This window comes from Phocoena sinus, chromosome 8 (genome assembly GCF_008692025.1).
Source record: "Phocoena sinus isolate mPhoSin1 chromosome 8, mPhoSin1.pri, whole genome shotgun sequence".
Lineage (NCBI taxonomy): Eukaryota > Metazoa > Chordata > Mammalia > Artiodactyla > Phocoenidae > Phocoena > Phocoena sinus.
In genome coordinates, this window is record NC_045770.1 from 83434359 (window position 1) to 83449389 (window position 15031).

The 15031-nt window shown below is 35.4% G+C and overlaps 2 protein-coding genes across 6 annotated transcripts in view; one reads left to right on the forward strand and one right to left on the reverse strand.

The window, feature by feature from the left end:
• Positions 1–2323, reverse strand: part of IMMP1L (inner mitochondrial membrane peptidase subunit 1) — a 75080-nt gene extending 72757 nt beyond the window's left edge. For 2 of the 4 annotated variants that reach the window (XM_032639293.1, XM_032639290.1), the window contains exon 1: positions 2276–2314. The gene's annotated coding sequence lies outside the window, so the exon portion shown is untranslated. Of the gene's footprint in view, positions 1–2216 lie in introns of all 4 variants that reach the window. The other 2 variants (XM_032639292.1, XM_032639289.1) reach the window with 2 other exon arrangements.
• A 131-nt stretch (positions 2324–2454) lies between these two features.
• ELP4 (elongator acetyltransferase complex subunit 4) overlaps positions 2455–15031 on the forward strand; it is a 257937-nt gene continuing 245360 nt past the window's right edge. The window contains exons 1-2 of one of the 2 annotated variants that reach the window (XM_032638892.1): positions 2455–2706; positions 9736–9771. In XM_032638892.1, coding sequence (XP_032494783.1) covers positions 2484–2706; positions 9736–9771 — 259 coding nt within the window. In that variant the 5' untranslated portion in view covers positions 2455–2483. The remainder of the gene's footprint in view (positions 2707–9735; positions 9772–15031) is intronic. The other variant, XM_032638893.1, reaches the window with a different exon arrangement.

The following is a 15031-nucleotide window of genomic DNA, read 5'->3' on the forward strand; positions in this document are numbered from 1 at the left end:
ACTCAAAGAGGGTAGAGACTAAGTATTCTTTCTCCTGTAACCTAGTACATAGCACACTCCGTGAGATTTACTATGTGCTCAGTAAATAATTGTTATTAATCATTTAACACCACACCTAAACATATACCTTTTAATTCTTTCCTTCCATAAAAACTTCATTTATTCCAATGTTTATATTCTACTCTACATACTGGTAAATTCAAGTATTTGGGATTATTTGCTTTGATAGCAAAGGTTTTGTCTTTGTAAAAAAAAAATAGGACAGATTAAATTAATTTATTCTATGATAATGTTATACCAAAGATATATCCTAATTTCAGGAATGCCTTGGTGCACACATATGTCAGGCTTCCTGGATTACAGTTAAAGCTGAAAAACAGGGCTCCCCTGGTGGCGCAGTGGTTGAGAGTCCGCCTGCCGATGCAGGGGACACGGGTTCGTGCCCCGGTCCGGGAAGATCCCACATGCCGCGGAGCGGCTGGGCCCGTGAGCCATGGCCGCTGAGCCTGCGCGTCCAGAGCCTGTGCTCCGCAACGGGAGAGGCCACAACAGTGAGAGGCCCACGTACTGCAAAAAAAAAAAACAAAACAAAACAAAAAAAAGCTGAAAAACAATTTTTCACTTCTAATAATAAGGTTTAGAAAACTAAAGGCTGAAGTAAAGAGTAGAAAACATACATAGTATGGGGGGATACATAGTATAAAGAGTAGAAAACATACATAGTAGGGGGATACATAGTAAAGAAATCTATAAAAATTCAATATTTGTAGTACTTCAAAGTTTTCAGAGCAGCAAAACTATCTGAGAAGTTCCTATTTGATATTAGGTTGCTTTATCACTTTCTGTTTTGGTCTTCTTAGTATAATTATTTACTACAGGACAAAATTAACATATATTGTTCAATGTGTTCATTTTAACTGCTATGCTGTTTTCTATGTGTTAATCTTATCTCCCCCAAATGAGAACATTTTTTACTTCTATAGGCCTAAAATGACAAGGTTAGCTCCAAGCAGACAGTAAACACTCAACAGCTATTTACTGAACAATTTAGATTACAGATTTATACTGGTGAGATTCTAAGTGAAAGCATCTAAACCTTGATCAAGCTTTGCAGTTGATATATTGTTAAATAGCAAGGTGTTTTAGTTTTTCTTTTCTGAACATTTTTCTTTAAAAAACAAACACCATCCCAAATGAAAAACTCCAGTCACTATTTAGAAATATGATCTCAGTTTATCAAATAGAATCAGCCAAAAAGTCTTAGAAAGGTCACTGAGATTTAAAACAATTCAACGGCAAGAATTTCCATGAAGTTTGGATGTATTTTAAAAGTATCACAGATCACTGTCAAAACCAACAATAACTATTAGTGCAAGCATAATTTGTGAGTCTTTTTTAGTTTAGACACTTGTCAATCATGAATGCCTTTAAAAATCAGTTACTCCAATCCCCTACCCCTGGCCAGGTCAAAATTTTGAAAACAAAATTTGAATCTAAGGACACAGTTCTAAATTACATGTTTTTTTCTATTTTAATAGGAATTAAACTTCCTATTCTAATAAGCTCTTGATTCAGAGTTCATAAATCACTTGAAAAAGAAAGCACGTACACATCTAACTCTTATCAGTTTTTCGGGGAAAAAAAACCCTGAAGTATTTTCTGTTATTTGCAGGTGCCTTAACAGCAAAAGACAATTAAATGTGTGAACAAGGTTGTCAGAGTAACACTTATCATTCACACCACTTATGGAAAGGCGGTCTAAGACTTCCAGAAGCACTAATTAAAATTAACGAAAGCTACTCACGGGGACTTGTCAGAGGGGTGCATTTTGTTATTTGCTGTTTGAAACGGGGGAAAACCAAATCGCCTCAAAGCTCAGGAGTTTTTACTCTAACGTCTAAATCTAACCCACCTGTCACAGGCACTGAGGAACCAAGCCCAGGGGCTCAACAAGCAAGTCGCTAGGGTAAGAGTTCCAATCCTTTCCATATTACACAGCCATTCAGAAAAAGACCTGAAGAGGATGGCGGAGGGAATATTCTCCCAAAAAATCAGAAGAGAACGGGGTGGGAGGGAGTATCCTCTTTAACACTGAGCGGAGAAAAGTGCAAGTTCCTACTGGTATTTGCTTGATATACCGCTCCACCAGCCTTTTCTTTAATTCAGCGTGAATGAGGGCACTCAAAACGAGAAAAACGTTGAATGATATTACCCACCTCTAGTCCCAAAGAACCCCGAAGTCTCTCACGCAGGACTCAGGGGGTCTCTTTCTCACCTGGGCCTTGAAGAAGTCCGTCGTCCTGGCGTAGAATGCACTTCTCAGTAATACGCCTTGCCATTGGTTGACTCGGGAGGGAACTCTTAGTCCTATTGGCTTCGGGAGCCGAGGAGGAGGCAAGGAGGCGGGAGTTTGGGGCTGGCTCTGACAGACCCGAGGCTTGAGCTCCCAGAGTTCCTATTGGGTCAACGCGGGAAGCGCCAAGATGGCGGCAGCGGCGACTTGCGGCACGGGAACCAGGAGTACTGGGTCTATGGTGGTGTCGGCTAGCAGGAACAGCGTCACCAGCTTCCAGCGGAGGGGTCCTAGAGCCAGCGGTACCGACAGCGGCTGCTCTCGACTGGTGTCCATCGCGGGGACACGACCGTCGGTGCGGAATGGACAGCTGCTGGTATCAACCGGGCTCCCAGCCCTGGACCAGCTCCTAGGTCGGTTCAGAACGGAGATCTGGGCTCAACAGAGGGAAAACTAGGGAGGGGACCTGCCCGGGGGAGCCACCCTGACCCCACATTTCTCTCTGACCTCTCAGCCTTCGGACGTGGAGAGGATAGCCCGGTCTGATGGAGATGGAGGGGAGGAAGGGTTGCATGGAGACTTCTAAATGCTGTTAACTAAATCTGTTTTCGTGCTCCCACTTCCTACTCTGGTGCCCGCCAGCTTTTTTCTAGATTACGACAGGAAACCTACATGCTTTTACCCTGACATGCTTCTTAGTCAAGGGGAATCATTAATGTTTGGAAACGGTTTGGCGTTGATCTAGTATCCCGTCCTGGTCTGTGAATGAACCCTTCTGCCAACCCCAGGTAGCTCACGGTTTGGACTAACAAAAGTTTGTATCAGTTGTGAGAGATGGGCTTCATTAGAAAATGCTGAAGAAAGTAACTTCCCCTCTCCACCACCAGGCTGCTTATCTCCTGGTTCTGAATCTTTAAACAAATTATATTGACTTTAAGAGAATGTGTGTTAAAGGCTTATGTGGATCCAAAGTAGTTAAAGCCGGTCTTTGACTTTAGCAGTCATACCCAGCATCTGCGTTAAATACATGCATATTTGTTTTTGTTATTTTTTCTTCTATGTATTATGCTTCCCAGAGTTACATCTCAAACAATATGTTTAAAATTAATTCACATTTGACAAGAAAAAGAAGTCCAGTTTTTAGGCTTTCCTGTATAATCTCTGGAATTTTTCATAAGAAGGCTACTAAAGAATATGCTTGATTCATAACTTATGTTGACAAGATTGAACAGATTAGATTGGTAGGACAAAGCTGCAGTGTTAATAAGGCTTGTAAATTAGTTAATTCCTATCAGAATGCTACTTTACTAAAATTGGTCCATGTTTATATTTCATAACATTTTTATAGGGTGAGATGTGTCAGTTAAGCCTTGTACACTTTCATAAAATATTACAAATGCCATTGCTTGTTCTTGTACTTCCCTTGACATTTTCTCTCTGTAATTTTTTTTCCCCGCAGGTAGGCTTTTCAGATAGGTTTAGTGCAATAGAAAATGAAAAAGAGTATGGCTTCTTGCCTCTGTTATTTCATGACCTTAATTGGATCCTGGTTATTTCTACATAAATCTAAGTATTTTCCCTTAATTGTTTCAAGACTGTTGCCTTCCTTAATTGCATGGTACTATAAACAGAAATGATTCAAAATATCTAGTTAGCAAATATTTGTCTCACTGTCTTTCCCTTGTGAGCCTTACTTGGTGTCGTCCTATATTTAAACTTAAAGGTTGGAGGCTGTTCCTAGTCTTTAATTTTTTTCTTTTTCCTTTTTGTAACTCAATGGAGATATGTAACTTCATTCACTTGATCTTGAAACTCTCCAAACAAAAAGGTCACATTTTTAACATTATACTTTCAGTTCCTCATTAGAATAACAAAATGTGCCTAGCACAGTACCTTGCACGTAGTAGATTCTAAATAAGTTCTTGGTTGAAGGAAAAAGCCTGGACAAGAGATTATGAAACACATAGGATGGAATTATGTGTTTGAGTTCTAAAATCAGACTCAGAGATTAACTAACATGAACAGAGTCACAAAACTAGTGACAATCTGGGCTGATCTTTAAGCTCCACATTTAGTGCTCTGCACTATGCTGCAACTGTTTCAAATTTCTGAGAACTCTTTTCAAGTGTTTTTAACCAGTTATTGAATCTAAGCCTAAAGATTTAACCATATAATCTCTTAAAGCACCCACCAGAAAGGTGACCCAAAGCACCTTCCTCATGTGTTTCTACAGTGATATAAACTTGAACTGTAATTTAAAATTTTTCCAGATTTGCTTGGGGATGGGGACTCTAATAATTTGACTCTAACAAGCTTATGGTAAAAATTAGTGTTCATTAAGATGATTGAAATAAGTATCGGTTTTTGGATATTTTGAAATATGTTTTGCATGTATACAGTTAATTCTCAGATTGCCCAGAAGTTGAAGACATTGTTATAAAAGGAGTTACTACATTTGGAATAATAAACTGTCCAGAAGTATTTCAGTTGTTCTTAACTTCTTAAGGCATTTTTGTATTTTGATTTTTCTATTTTGTGTGGCCCTATGGAGCAAACCCTATACATTTGTTTTTCATTAAACCATTATTTGAATGTGAAACATTTGGCTGCTAATGTGTATACACAAAAGTAAAAGCAATTCAGATTATATTGTTGTTCTAAAATGTTATTTGACTCAGATTGTGACAAGTCTAATATAAACATATTGTGACAAAATGTAATGACAGTAGGATTTTATGATATTAGAATGATGAAACTATGCTGTGATACTGTGATTCTTGCCTATATATATTCTGTGGTTACTGCGTAACAAGTAAATATTGTATTGTCACTGACATACACTGCAGTGATATTTTACTACTGCCACTGGGACATTATTGTAATTTTAAGTGCAGATGCAAAACATATTTGAAAGGCATAATATAGGCTAATTGAATATTAGTTATTTGATGATATGCTAATATTTCCATTGCTTACTCGAAACTGTTTTATAAACTTGAGAATTCCCTATTACTGTATCTTTTACATGATCTAATTGTATTAAATATTTTTGTTCTGACAGCTTATTTTATTGTTAGATATCGATATACCTTTCCCAAGTTGGCTAATTTTTTAAGTTCTGAGATTTCCTAACCCAGTTTCTCATTCCTGCCTTTCCAGGACATTTATGTTGTTATTTGAAGACACCATATGTAAATATTTCATTTTTCTTCTTCCAGGAATTTCCAAAGAGAGATTATACAGTAGGTAAAGGATTCTGGCAGAATTTCACTTTTTCTAGGATATATAGTTCATTTTAGGACCATATTAACCCCCAGTCTCATCCTTCAAAGAGATGTTCGAAGGAACGATGACTTCTCAGGTTTAACTGGCTTAACTCTGTGCTGTTCAGAACTTTTAAAATTTTGACAGTCAAGTGAATGGAAATAGGGATTAGGGGTAAATAATAGTCCAGGAAGAGGACTCTGAAGAAGCTTGAGGGTAGCTGCCATTTTCAACACTGCTGTGAAAAAATAAATACTAGTGGTTGTAGTTCCTTTGCTCCACTATATCTTAATCTGGAGTGTGGGATGATATGCATTGATCTTGGATTATATATTTAACATAATCCTGGTTGTGACATTTTAACAATTGATAGCCGTACATTTAAAGTAAAAGTAGCTTATTCCCTTGTATTGCTATGTAAAATTGTTTTGTGTAATTTAATCTACAGAACCATTCTCATTGCTGATGGCTTGTCTTTTTTGATTTCCATATTTGCCCAGCCAATAGTTGTGATAATCAGGAGTTGTTGGGATGTTTCATACCTCCTAGAGAGAGAAGAAAAAGTAGACCTGTTAATGACATAACTGCAATTTAATTTGAAGTGTGGCATTAGTTAAGTAGTTAAGGATATTGCCATGAACCAAGAATATGAACTGGTTTTTAACGTTGCATTTTCCCTAAAATGCCTTTCTATAATTTTAAGCAAAACCATTTATAGAGAGCACAGGAAAGGACTGGTATAAATCACTTATCTTTCCTGACTTTTATTTCTTTTCCCTTTTACTTCCTCTAACTTTGAAAAACGAGTTGCCCTTGTTGTAAAATAAGATACCACTTCTGGACCTTAATATTCTAATATATTAATTTGACCTCATTCACCCTAAATTTATAGCTTAATTAAAGATTTTTGGGGGAAAGTGTGTGGGATTGAATTTTCTCCCTCTAAATTAATATATCACGTTCTAACTATTCACATGAATTTTTAAAAATTCTTTCCTTCATATTTAAAAAAAAAAGATATTGACACTTAAAATCTTAAATTTTCTGATGTTTTTACACTATCAGGTTTTTTTCTAGTTTTAAGACAAAATGCTGTCATTTTTTTAAAATGTAAAAGCTTGATGAAATTAATACTTTAAGATATCAGACTTGCAAAGTATCTTCAAGCTTTCAAACTCATGTAGTCTTACAAGTTGATAAAATATTCTACCCATATTTTTTAGTAAGCTAAAGAATAACTTAATATACTTCTTTAAAAGGTCTAGAAGTAAAACCAACAGTTTATTTGCTTAGTGACTTAGAATATTGATGATTTCCCTAAGATGATTAAAGAGAAGAGGAGGCCATAAGACCATTTTACTCCTTTGTATGTTTCATTATAGAAATAAGACGAGTGCTTACTTACCACATTACTTACATGTCAGACATTTTAGTGGACTATTAGGAACTATTTTATTTCTATTTTAATTGGGAACTATTAGTGTGAAATCTGTGTTGCTTTTGAAGTTACTAATGGATTACTGAATTTAAAGATGTATTAAAACTAACTTTTCTTGAACATGCCATGTCAAGACATCTTGTCATGATTGGTTGTTTAAGCTTTTCAGTTTTTGGTAGGGAGCATGACTACAAACTTATTCAAATTTACTCTAGTTTAAAATATAACTAGAACCTCAGTATATCAAGTGAGTTATTTCAAAATACCTTCTACAGAAGTATTTTGGGGAAATGTGGGATCTTGTCACACACTAAAATGAAGTTTGGAAGAATAGAGGAACTTTGCTGCTATATGTGTGTGTGTATGTACATGTCAAATAATTTTACCTCATATACATAGAATTAAAAACTTGATTTACAAATAATAAGGTGGCTTCTTATTTCCCATGACCAACCTTCCAAATGACCAACATTTACTAGGGCCAATTCAAATTTGAGTCTAGTGAATTTACATTATATAGCTCATTAGAAAAAAAGAGTTGCCTTTTCGTAGAAGTCCTGATAGAATATTAATTTGGCTGATAAAAGTCATTAAACTGTCTTCATATTATCTTGTTTTAAGTAATGTTCAAATTTTCCAAACATCAGAATTTTAATATATGTGAGAATTTAAAAATTCGAGGGATGGTTCCTGAATTATCAGGAACAGTGGATTGTTTGACTCATTCTTACAGAAAACTACCTTAGCCTAGTCTGATTTACTGTTAAGGTGATCAGCATTTATCTAATGATACAGTTTTAGTGTATAATTTAGTTTCTAGTCAGAAAATAATTGCCAGACTCGTAAGGGTAGCTCTTACTGTACCTCCTTGGGCAAGTCACCTGAGTAAGGTATCACTTCATTTAATAGGGAAACTATTACTTTATCTGTTCTCATTATTTCACTGTGAATATAATTCACAAAATACTTCTCTAACTATTCGACTTGGCGGACTTATATAACTTGCTAATTTGAGGAGATATGAATGTAGACCCAAAGAAGTTTAGATAATAAATCTAAATCCTTCCTATAAAAATTAAGTTATAGAAAGAAAGGCAGCTAACTTTTTTATAGTACTTGCTGTAGACTAGACACTGCAGTATCTATTATGTGCTTGTATTATTTCATCTCAAATACACAAAATGATGATTACGTAGTTAAATATTTATTTTTGCATGTAAGGGAAAATAGTGAAGTAAGGAGTTGGAAAGTGTGATTTAAAGTGTTTAAAATGGATTAAAAAGTAGTGGTCTATATGTAGCACAAACTATTAAATTAAATATTTAATCTTGTCCCAAAGAAAATTTGCTCTGATCCTTTATGGTTATTATCACCACACGTATTTCAGTTTATGTTAATCTTTTAGCTTGACCAACATTTGGAGTTATCCTGTGTAGTCTGGTGTGGCTTTAAATGCTAAAATGAAGGAACTTATCTCAATGTGAAAGTAAAATACATATTTGTTTCCATAAAAAATCCATTTAAAAATATATAAATGTATTGGTTTCATTTTTTAAAAAATTCTTTTCTAACAATTTGGAATGTTTTCTTTATGAAGTCCCCAAATGTTGGATTGTATTCTGTGTGCATGCATGTTACCAAATTTCAAATTCTTTGAAACATAACAGTTATTTATGCTTATTTGCAAGGCAAAAAATAAGCACTATCAAATGAATTTTTCATAGTAAGTTTTTCTATGTAGTGTTCGCCACTACAAAACTTTTTTGAGGAAAAGTTCTTTATTGTTATTCTAAATGTTTCACCATTTTGTGCAAACAAACAAAACCCTAGTAATAATTGTCTTCAACTGTCCAACAATTTTTAGTTTCTTTTTAAATTAATTACACTTTAAGTACATTTCATTCTTTGTGTACACATTCTTAAATTTCTAAGTGAATTTGTTAGCATTTGCAACATTAATTATACATAGTAATACTTTTACAAGTGGTTTTACAAACAAAATATCAGGAGTCAAATGGTTGAATGTCTTTATCTTTCTGATGTTGTTCTAGTTTCCTAAAAGTTGATTTTAAATTGATTTCTAATAAACTATTTGAGTTATATGTTTATGATCGTATTACCCTAATTCAGATATTTAAAATAACATTTTCTAGTAAAATTGAAAATGTGTTTTGTGATTGTGGTGATTGTGCCTTTTTTGTTGGAAATGACAAAAATATTTAGAGTATGTCCTGACTTTGTGTATATTGTTAATAATGGAAAAAGAATTCGTTTTAATTATCAGGGTTTTTTTTCCAAGGCTTATTAAATTTGAGAATAAATATTAAAGTGGAATTTCTGTTATAGTAACCTTTCTTTTCTATGTTGTATTTCTGTTGTAGTTAAGTTACTGTGCACATTTAGGTCTCAGCTATTGAGCTAATTTATTAGCAAGTGCGAAATATAACATTTATGGATTGCTTAACCGGTTATGTTGAATGCTGCATGGTCCTAACACAGGAGAAAGGAGGATAGTACAGTATATTATGAAAGTAATTGTAATGTGTAGTGTATAATTACATATAATATGTAATTATTTCATAATAGCACCTTAAGCAAAGTATTGCAAAGGTAATTAAAATGTTTTTAACTGCAATTTTAAAGTTATTGAAGTACCTGTCCTTGATAATGCCTAACTTTTATGCTAAAGATAATGTGAAAAAGTAGATTAATTTTCTTCTTGGTTTTGTTTCATTTCCAGGTGGAGGTTTGGCCGTTGGAACAGTTCTTCTAATTGGTTAGTCTAGCATACATACTTTGCTCTTTCCAGTCACGGTTTTCTCTTGTGCATAATGATTTTATGGGTTTGCCTATTCTGAAATTAAGTATTTAACACTCTACAAGAGTTAAGGTAAATTATACAAGAGTTAAGGTAAATTAAAGAGGAATTGCCTTAAGTTCTAATTTAAATTAAAATGTTGATCTGAACTTGAAATGAATTAGGAAAATATATATATGAAAATGTAGCTCTTATAATTTAAAAATGTTCACTGTGCTTCGCCCTGCATTTGTTTTAAAAAAACTAAAATTACTGCCAATAGATTTTTCGGAGAATCTCAGTATTTAGATTGGGATTATTACAGTGATTCATTTGATAAGTTGATGTACACGTAAGCCCACTGTATATATCACAGATTTTTATCATAATTGTCTTCTAACTGAAAGAAAAGTAACAAACTGACAAATCACATTTTTGTTCATCTTTAAAGCTTCATTGGTTCTTACTTAAATACACATACATAACCCTACTTAGCTTTTTTTTAAGTTTAGATCATAGAATCTTGGAATTGAAATAAACCTTGGCAGTTATATAATCAAAGTTCCCATTTGGCCACAAATCACTTTTCCATAATCCTTGACAGATATCAAGCACCATTTGAGTACGGATTATCTAGTTTAAAGGGCTCGCTACTTTACAAAGCAATGCTTTGTTATTGAAAATGTATGATTTATTAGAAAGTTCTGTATATTAATGTTTAATTTGTATGCCTGTAACAAGTTTGTTGTTCCTAGTTTTGTACTCTGATACTCTTTCACATGACACTCTTAAAATATTTGAAAATAACTATTTAATCACCTCAAATCTTCTCCAAACTAAATAGACATAGTTTGCGGTACGCGGGCCTCTCACCGTTGTGGCCTCTCCCGTTGTGGAGCACAGGCTCCGGACACACAGGCTCAGCGGCCATGGCTCACGGGCCCAGCCGCTCCGCGGCATGTGGGATCCTCCCGGGCCGGGGCACGAACCCGTGTGCCCTGCATTGGCAGGCGGACTCTCAACCACTGTGCCACCAGGGAAGCCCTAGACATAGTTTCTTAAACTGGTTTCACACTCCTCACTCTCCTGGTTGTTCTCGTGTCACACCTTTTGGTCTGGCATTGTCTCTTTTTTTTTTTATTTACGTCTGCGTTGGGTCTTTGTTGCTGCATGCAGGCTTTTCTCTAGTGGTGAGTGGGGGCTACTCGTCGTTGTGGTGCGTGGGCCCTAGAGCATGTGGGCTTCAGGAGTTGTGGCACATGGGCTCAGTAGTTGTGGCTCACGGGCTCTAGAGCACACACTCAGTAGTTGTGACGCATGGGCTTAGTTGCTCCATGGCATGTGGGATCTTCCCGGACCAGGGCTCGAACCCATGTCTCCTGCATTGGCAGGCAGATTCTTAACCATTGCACCACCAGGGAAGTCCCTGGCATTGTCTCTTTAACTGTGCCCAGAACTGAATACAATACTCCAAATTTCGTGTGACTTATGCTTAAATTCTAGAAATGGTCATGTCAGTTGCAGTTTTTAAATTTATCTTTTAGTAAGTAAAGAATGATTGAAGGAATTTTGGGAAAAAATAATTCACAGTTTTGATATAAGTATATAAATACAGAAAATATAAAAGGACATGTAGAAAAATTGGGTTGTCCTTTCAGTTCCTCACTCCCCATACCCAGGGACAATACTGTCCTGGGTTTCCCACCCAAATATTTCAACATAACTAATATACATGGGAGCATTCAGCACCTTGCTTTTTCTGCTTAATACATGTTAGAGATCAGTCCATGTGCCTTCATATAGGTATACCTCATTCTTCTCGACAGCTGAATAGGATTTTTTTTTTTTTTTTTTTTTTTTTTTTTTTGCGGTACGCGGGCCTCTCTCTGTTGTGGCCTCTCCCGTTGCGGAGCACAGGCTCCGGACGCGCAGGCTCAGCGCCATGACTCACGGGGCCAGTAGCTCCGCGGCTTGTAGGATCTTCCCGGACCAGGGCACGAACCCGTGTCCCCTGCATCGGTAGGCGGACTCTCAACCACTGCGCCACCAGGGAAGCCCCTGAATAGGATTTTATTGTATAGTTATGCCACAATTTACTTAAATCATTCTCTACTGATAAGTTTAACTCATTATTTTCTGTTACTAACAATCTTATTATACAAGTCTTATATATAAGGTCTGCATACACATATAAGTATATAGTATCTATAGAATAAATTCCAAGATATAGGCTTACTTGATAGAAGCATGTTAAATTGTATTAGATATTAGATTGCTCGGCCAAGAGGTTATGCTACCTTATACTTCAATCAACTGTTATAAGAATATTAGGTTACCCTTACCCTTAACAGCAATGTGCATTATCAAACATTTTAATCTTTACCAGTCCAAATAGGTGAAAAGTGAAGAATGGCATTTCATGATTTGAACCTGGGACTTTTCTCTTTGATGAACAAAAATCTGGAGATTATTATAATGGTTTAAAAAATAGCCAGCTAAATTTTAATTCTTTTCTCCAGTAGAAGTATATGTGAATGATACTAAGAATCTAATGACGACTGATAATTCATTCAAAAAATGTTCGTTGAACACCCAGGTGCATGCTAGATATTGGGGTTACAAATATAAATGAGTTACTCTCTTCCCTTAAGGAGGAGACATAAGTAAAGTAAATAATTACAACGTAAGTTAATACCATAATAGATGTGTTTATTATTACTACACTTTATTGTTGATTGTAGCTGTACAAGGGACTGCTATTGACTTTTGTATATCCATCTTATAACCAGCAACTTTTGAATTGTTTATAGATTCACTTGAATTTTCTAAGTAGGCAATCATCTTCTGCAAACATTGAAAATGTTATTTCATAACAGATTTTGGTGTTTTAAAAGTGAGTGCTTCCATAACAAATATAAAATAAAAATATGGGAGTGGCTTTAGAACCAGGCAGTGGGCAAGGGCTGGAAGGATTTTGAGGAACACATTAGAAGATGCCTAAATCACTGTAAAGAGATCGTTAGTAGAACTCTGTACTTTGAGGACACTGCCAATGAGGCTGTAAAGGGAGAAGGTCCATGTTACTGAAAGCTGGAGGAAGAGGATCCTTGTTACATAGTGACAGAAAGCTTAGTGTTGATGTCAGCAGTTATGCGGAAACAACACGTCTAATGAACTTGGTGACCTAGCTAAGGAGATTTTTTGACAATATATAATAAGGAAAAACTCAAATAAGAATAACTAAAGCACAGTGACAGATAAGAAAAAAAGGGTCTGCCTTTGGTGAACTATCAATTCACCAAGTATTAAACTAGGTATTCAGTAACTATTTGTTGAATTAATAATTGCATAAAACAATATAACAAGTATAAAGCAAAGGCCTTGCCTTTATAGTCTGGTCTTTCCATAAAGCTAATATTTTTAATCGTCTCATTATTGTTTATGCCCTACTATCAACTCCTTCTAAGTGTATAAGATTTTAAAAAATATGTATAACTTAAGTAAACTTAGTTTTATTATCTGTTAGCTTGTTTTCTCTAGGAAATCTTAAAACAAAATTTGGAAGCATTTTTACATTTCTTTGAGAGATTAGATTAGCAGAAGGAATCTTATCTACTAGGTTTTCTACTTTTCTCCATTTCCTGGTCAATACAGCTTGTACAACAGATGAATTCTGCCTTAAGAAATAGATGAATAGTTCGGAATACAAACCAAATATAGAGATTTAAGGTCAGTGGTTAGGAGCTTAGGCCATTACTGTACTGCTCATCACTCAAAGATTTTTTTTATTCCACAGGTGAGAGAAAATTAAAGCCGAAGATGATTTGCATTAATAACTTTTCAATATAGACTGAACATTTTAAGCATTCTCTAATTTACCAATGCAACTTTGTGTCTCAGTGTGTACATGCACATGAGTGTGGCGTAACAGAGTAGTGGATTTATGGTTTCAGAAGCAATGTAACTATGGAAACTGGAGACAGTGAGCACTGCCAGAAAACCCATGGTAGGTCTTCTTTAGACCTTCAGAATGCAACAAAATAAATGAATATGAATACTTAAAAGGCCCTTCTCTGAGCAATAGATTGAACTAAGGGGCTCCTACATTTACTTTGAAAATCAAAGATAGAGTTTTCTTAGAACATGTTTCATCCTTCAGTACTGGAATAGGTTTTGAGATGTTTTATATTTAAATCGCTTTCTGACAGTCTGGTACACGGGTAAATATGGAGCACCTGAAAAGTATCAAAAGTGAAAGGATGGCATAAATATTTTAAAGTTCACACAGCTTCTTTTTACATAAAGGATCTTGGTCTATATGTGGAGCTAGCGAGCATCAAAAAGATTTAATAGAAATCAGTAATTGAAATACAAGTTATGTGACATTTATGAAAGCATTATTTTTAATTTAGTCTCTTAGGTTAATTATATAATTTTAGATCTAGAAGTAGGAGAAAAATATACTTTTAAACAATTAATTACAACCAGCTATAAGTGTACTTCTGTATTAGTTACCTATTGCTGTGTGACAATATTAACATAAACTTAATAGCTTAAAAAGAACACACATTTATCATCTCACAATTTGTGTGGGTCAGGAGTCCAGGCACAGCTTAGCTGGGTCCTCTGCAAGCGGACAGTCAAGATGTCAGTCAGGGCTGGGTTCTCACTGAAGGTTTGGCAGAAGAAGGAAGGATCTGCTTCCAAGCTCACACGGTAGTTGACAGCATTCAGTTCCTTGCTGTCAGCCAGAGGCACTCTCTCACAACCGGCATCTTATTTCTTCAAGACCAGTAAGGAAGAATGTCTCTCAACAAGACAGATGTCACAGTTTTATGTGACAGAAATGATGTCCCATCACCTTTGCCATGTACTTTGGGTTAAAAGCAAGTTACAGGTTCCACCCATATTCAAAGTGAAGAGATTACACAAAGACATATACCAGGAAACAGGATCATGGGGATCACCTTAGAATGTCATACTTTTCATAGATTTAATTTGGTATTATTTAATATAATAGCAAAAACCAAGTGCTCCCAATATATCTCTCAAAGGATAGTATAGTATTTTCTCATCAGTTGTCTTCGAACTTTTTGAGTTTGCTGAGCTGTGTTTTCCTTTTACAACATGTAATATATTCCAAGCATTTTCCTTATGGTACACGACTTGGCAAACTACAACCTGCTGGCTGGTGATTTGTCTATAAAGATTGGAATACAACCATGCTGTATTTATTTGC